The 6,465-nt window shown below is 35.8% G+C and overlaps 1 protein-coding gene across 1 annotated transcript; it reads left to right on the forward strand.

Moving 5' to 3' along the window:
* The first annotated feature begins 924 nt into the window (after positions 1 to 924).
* Positions 925 to 6,154, forward strand: LOC131650556 (E3 ubiquitin protein ligase RIE1-like). The gene is made up of 5 exons (XM_058920260.1): positions 925 to 1,515; positions 2,552 to 2,671; positions 5,156 to 5,288; positions 5,381 to 5,533; positions 5,707 to 6,154. Exons 1-5 carry the CDS (start codon positions 1,070 to 1,072, stop codon positions 5,866 to 5,868), a joined length of 1,014 nt encoding a protein of 337 aa, XP_058776243.1. The 5' UTR covers positions 925 to 1,069; the 3' UTR covers positions 5,869 to 6,154.
* Positions 6,155 to 6,465: the final 311 nt, after the last annotated feature.

The raw sequence follows: 6,465 nt of genomic DNA on the forward strand, positions 1-6,465 counted from the left end.
GAAATACCCCCTCTCTCTCTCTCTCCCCTTGTCTCTCTGAACCCTCTTTCAATTGTTCCTTGGGCAACTCAACATTTCCACGACGGTCTCGCACTGACAATGAATCTTTGATGAACTATCCTGAACCTAATCTCCCTTCTAAAATTGGATATACTTGGTCTATCCCACACCCTTCGTCTAGTGTAAACATGTCCTGCTTGGAGAATGTAGTCATGTCCTCAAGTCTCTTTGTATTACTTCGCCACTGCCTTCGACCCTCAACAAGATGCTGAATTTCAATATCTCTCAGACCTTCAACCATTCTGAGTATACTCTCTAAAGTACTTCCATTCTTTTTAGTTGTTTTAATAATTCAGAATATTAAATGTGTGATCAATATATTGATATTTTAATCTGTATTTATTATTTAAAATATTTAAAATAATTATATAGATTTTTTTGAGATTTTTTATTTTACTATTTATAATATAATTAAATATTAAAAAAATAAACTTTTTTATTAAATAATTTGATTTTACTATTAAATTATGCCGAGACTAGAATCCCCAAATCCTTTTGCAATCTTTTTAAATTTTAATTTTTCATCTCTATTAAAAATTAGGACATCTTAAAAAAAAATTAGGGCTAAGAAAGATGTCCTAATTCTTCGCCTTAAATTTTAACTTACTCTTTAATAAATTAAAGGCACTCTTAATTTTTGATCTCCTTTGAAATTTAGGGCGAAGAAAGAAAAAAAATTGTTTAAAGATTTAAATTTGAATTTAGATTCTTCATCTCCAACTAAACAAAGCTTAAAAACTTGCGAGGGCATAACCGTCCATATCGACCCTGCATTTACACGTATTATTTACCGTTCTCTCTTCTGTGTGTGTTTGGTGTTTTCATTTCTATCTCTATACACGAGACAGTAACAACAAGAAGAAGAAGTAAAGAATAATGAAGAATCGTTTTTCTCTTCCTTTATTTATAATTATATTAATTATTGTTGTTACTATTAGAATTCTCTCTTCTTATTGATTCAACTTTCAAATAATGCTCTAGCACCGTCTCTCTCTCTCTCTATCCAGCCATGTCATCACCTAACTACGCTCAGTCCCACGCGCCACTCCTTCGCCCACGTCGCGTGTCTCGCACGCCCGTCCTCGCTCTCCTTCTCGGCCGCCGCGGACCTTCCGTTCTTGTCCGTGAAACCGCCGCGCGCGAGCTCGAAGAGAGGCGCGCCGACTGGGGATACTCGAAGCCGGTGGTGGTGCTCGATGTGACGTGGAACGCGGCCTTCGTGGTGGTCGCGGCGGTTATGTTAGGTTGTAGTGTGGAGGAGAATCCTAACACGCCGATTCGGTTGTGGATCTGCGGGTACGCGGCGCAGTGTTTGGTTCATGTGGCGTTGGTGTGGTTGGAGTACAGGAGGAGGAACGGAGGTGGAGGAGGAAGGGACGAGGAATCTCTTGATGGAGATGTCAATGATAGTGAGGATGATGATGATGTTGAATTTCGGAATTCTTCTCGTTCCGGGTAAGTTCAATTTCTCAATTCAATTGTTGTTATGTTCAATTTTGTCAATCAATTTGTTAGTATTTTTTGGGGGAATTTTAGATTTGTTTGAATACTGAAGAGATCAGTGTGTGCATTGGTGAGATTATGCATCTAATGATAGTTTTATCTTGGAGTTTTATTCATTTTATACATAGTCTTCTAGCTAGGTTATGCAATGGAGACTTTGTGATAATCAATCTATGTATCACCGTCACCTCTGAAAAAAGACGTGTATGTGTCGGGGTCAGACACCTGCAACCTGCACCGACTCTTTTGATTACGTTTAATTTATTTATTTTTTCAAATTACTATTCGTGTCATCGTGTCGGGGTCGTGTTTGAGGTGTTCGTGCTTCGAAGGAGTCAATAATATTTTAGTTTTTGCTTCTTAAGAAAGTATTTATGAAATTTGAGTACGAGGAGAGCACTCCGGGTTAATGGGGGGAAGTACTTAGTACCAATCACTCCTCTTGGTTTGTTGCCAAGTGCTTTTGGTTTGTTCACTAAGGGAGGGCCCTACCAAAAAAAGCACTGTTGGATTTTCCTACTCAAGAAGTTATAAACTTATAGATAATGTGACTTTCGGTTGCCTTACGTTGACACGTTAATTTGTGGGTGAAAACTTTATGTATTGTAATTATTATCATCTTTTTTCTGGTGAGTGTCTATGATAAATGGAAAATGATCTTTTATTTCTTGAAATTGAAAGCCATATGTTATTAGCTTCATTGAGATGGTAGTAAAAGGAATCCTTCACTAATGTTTTGGCACAATTACTTCACTTCATTATGTATACTTTGAGAACAAATTGGTGGAGGAGTGTCTATTCACTTTGGAAAAAAGATATTAAATGCTTGTTACATTGTGAGTGTGTCTGTGCCTTGGCTGCTAAAGCATGTTTGTTAATATACTACGGAGTTGTGTGTAATTTTGTTTATGATCATATAGTACTTTTTACCTTGACTGTTCTAGGTAATTAAGACTTGTAGATATACTGATTTTGATGACCCATTCAGATTTGCAAAACGATGTGCATCGTTGAATACCATGCTTTCATTGATTTGGTGGATGGTGGGCTTTTACTGGGTTGTCTATGGTGGTGATATTCTAATGCAAGATGCTCCACGGTTGTACTGGTAAGCCTTCATTTAAATTGAGATCTGAGAATAATGTTTGTATATTGATTTTAGTGAAAGAATAATATATAACCAACCATCTTAAACTTTAAGCCTTTGGCAAATTGGCACAATAAACTTTACTAGTTTCCTATATAGCCCCCTCACAATCGGTTCTTCCGAATAGTTACTGTTAGTTCACTAAACGACTTGTGTCATGACAAAATTCTAGCCTTTGGTTTTGTATTATATTTGCATTGTGTGCTATAAAGAACCTCGCATCACCATGCTTAATTGCTTATTCTATTGGTGCTGTTTCTCGAAAGTTTTTCCTTTTTTTAGTAAACCCTTATTTTAGTCCCTAAACGTGACATTAGTTTGGTCAATGAGGGTATGAAAAAGTAAAAAATAAAATGCAATTCATGTTTATCCAAAAGTTAGTCTCCATTTGCTATCGTCTTTTACGTGATTTGGCAAGTAATGTGCTCAATATCTTTCTAGTTGCCTTCAAGGTGGGGACTACATCATCACGGACTAAAGGGATAGACTATCCCTTTAGTTCTTGGTGATAGTGTTTAATCAAATGGAAGTATACTAAGAACCCCTTGATACAATTCAATTTCGTCCCTAGAACCTCAGACTCCAACTTTCCCTTCTCCATTTTTGTTTCGTTTCTGTGCAGGAGGTCTTGCAGCGTACTATATTGTTGAAAAGTTATGAAAAAGTATTGCAAAGAGAATTATCGATTGGGTAATTTGTTAGAAACGATCAAAATTTATCACCAACATTGGAGGTTGGGGTACCGTACTAGACTCACTAACACTAAATAGTACTACATACAAGAATTAGTAGCACACACCAATATAAGGTTTCTCTGAGTCTGACACTGGGCTATTGAGATTCTCAATATTGCAACCGCAAGAAGCGTAAATTAAACATAGAATGATAATACGAGCACAATTCCATTGCGATGATCATTAAATTTCATCTCGAGAAAAAAGAGTAGAATGGACAAATAAAAAAGTTATAAATCCTGACAGTGATTCATGCAAAGTTGCTCGAAACATTATAATGGGTGAATCTTCTTGAAGAAACATTTATAAGACACTTGGATGCAATATTTTCCATTGCTAAATATAAAAATGGCCCCTGATGAGTTACTACATATCTTTCAATTTCTTATTGAAAATTTCATTTAACAAAAGGATATTGTACACTTAAAGATGACAACTTGAAAGATATCATGCATTAATTAATTGACTATAAAATAAATTGTCAAATCAAATGATTTCAAATCTGCTGGCTATGTTATCCTTCTACTTCTACATACGGTTATTAAGTTACGTAGCTCTATGACTTTTTTTTAACGTACCTCCTGCAAGAGCACATCTGTCACTGGATTTCTTCTGATTCACAGTCACATTCCTTAAAGCATTCTATTTTCTATTGCCTTTTAGACAACCGACTTTGCTAGTTCCTACCTAGTTTCTCTTTAGCATTAGTACTAGAGTTTTTTTTTTTGTTGACTTTGGCTGGTAACATAGCCCTTAAATGTATAGGCCGACTCTGTTTATGCAAAGATGTTTAAATTGGCATTCTTGATACATCTTGTAATTTCGAAATAGTAATTAATACATACAGTATGAAAATCTGAACAGGAGCTAGGAAAGAAAACATTGTGATAACTAGCAAGAAAACTTAATAAAAAGGGAATAGCCCAAAAGTTTGTGATTAAGCAGATGTAGCAAGTGATGGCATGTGATAATCATTTGGTGAAAGCAATTATTAATATTCAATTAACAGATCAGAGTTGCTAAATTATTCAGAATTGGCTGCAGATAAAAAGATCATGTCACATGATAGAAAGATACACGACTTCATGAAAGTGCAGCTATACACGGAGGAAAGAGAATGGGCTTAGTGTGCTCAGGACCAAACAAATGGAAGTATGGAATCATATCATGGATTATTTAGTATACCATCAGGATCAAGCACACTTGTTTTAGTCTGTGGTGATGTGATGGCACCCACAGGGAGGACATGTGGCATCATATTTGGCTCGTTACTTCACATTGACAGATGTTAGCGCGGTGATATGGCACAAACATGGTTGACACATGGCATCATATTTAGCTCGTTACATTATATTGACAGATGTTAGCAGACAAAGTTTAACTTTTGGATTAACGTGATAGACGTCATCCACCTTTGGCGTTTTTTCTTTCTTACTTTTATTAGGGACCAAATGAGTGTGTGCCTGCTTTTAAAGTGTTAAATAAGGATAATGCAAATGGGATATTTTCTTTTTTTATTAAGTCGTTGGTCTTTCTTCTTTAAGTTAGAATTTTCATTACAAAGCATTAAAGGGATATTTTTTATGAATAATTACAGCATTAGATTGCATTTGTTTTTTCTGATAACTGTTTGATTGCATGACAAATTATAGGACTTTTTTTCCAATAAAAAAAAGTTATCCTCAATTTTTTTTTCCTGTAATTTGTACAGGTTGGCTGTTGTCTTTCTAGCATTTGATGTCTTCTTTGCCGTCTTTTGTGTTGCTTTGGCATGCTTAATTGGCATTGCCCTCTGCTGCTGTTTACCCTGTATTATTGGTATTCTCTATGCAGTTGCTGGACAGGTATGCTTTTCTTTTATTCTGATAGAAAAATCTCAAATACTTGCTGGCCTTCCAATATTTTTATGCTCATTGCCTGTATTGTGAGACTGTAGGAGGGTGCATCTGAAACAGATCTTAGTATACTTCCAAAATATAAGTTTCATGCGGCAGGCAATGAGGAAACACCTAGTCCGAGAGGTGGATCAATGGTTCCCATTGAAAATAGCAGTGGTGCAAATGAACGAGTACTTTCACCGGAGGATGCGGTATGCTTTACCGATGTTAATTTCTTTCATTCTAACCCCTTTGTACTTCTGTGTTTGAAATTCTGGTTGTACCAAAGAAAAATAGTAATAAAAACTAATTTCTACACTATGATATTAAAGATTTGTAAAATTAATAATGTATAATTTTTTTTTGACCCTGTTTCCTTTTTCAGGAATGCTGCATATGCATCTCTCCTTATGAGGATGAAGCAGAGCTTCACGCACTTCCTTGTAACCACCATTTTCATTCCACATGCATAGTGAAATGGTTAAAGATGAATGCAACTTGTCCTCTTTGCAAGTTCAATATTCTAAAGGGAAATGAACAGGTGTGACTGAATAGTAAAGAAAATCCCAGATATAATATCAATCCAATTTCATTATGTGACAGAATGAGTGCTGCAAATGCCGTTGTGTATATGTAGATAATATGACACTAAGAAGCAATAGTCTTTCTTCGATTTGTGTGACCTAGCTGTCAATGTTTGTAAGAAAGTGTAAAGCTAGGAAGGAAAGCTTGTTGTAGAGATATAGTGTTTATTTTGAAAAAGTTACCGATTTCATGCCTCAGAATTTGTTCACATGGGACAAAATAATGGAAATTGTAGCATTCCAACATTATTCTTAATTTATTTCATTTTGTATTGTACGGTATGAAACCTGTCTTAAGGTTCTTTATTGGTTTTCTGCTATGAATAAGTATAAATGCTTTGTACTGGTTTGTGGCCTGGCCACTGATTTGGTAATAGTTGGATGCTTCCTTACCTTTTCTTTGATTTAGAGATCCAGTGATGTTGGTTATGGAAATCTCTACAATTTAAGTTTCGACACAGTATCTGTTGCCAAAGTTTCCTATGAGTGTGAGACTGATTTCTCATATATGATTTCCCCATGGCGAGGTGCGACAAGCAGTGCACGGCGTTCATGACTGA

This window comes from Vicia villosa, linkage group LG2 (genome assembly GCF_029867415.1).
Source record: "Vicia villosa cultivar HV-30 ecotype Madison, WI linkage group LG2, Vvil1.0, whole genome shotgun sequence".
Taxonomy (NCBI): domain Eukaryota; kingdom Viridiplantae; phylum Streptophyta; class Magnoliopsida; order Fabales; family Fabaceae; genus Vicia; species Vicia villosa.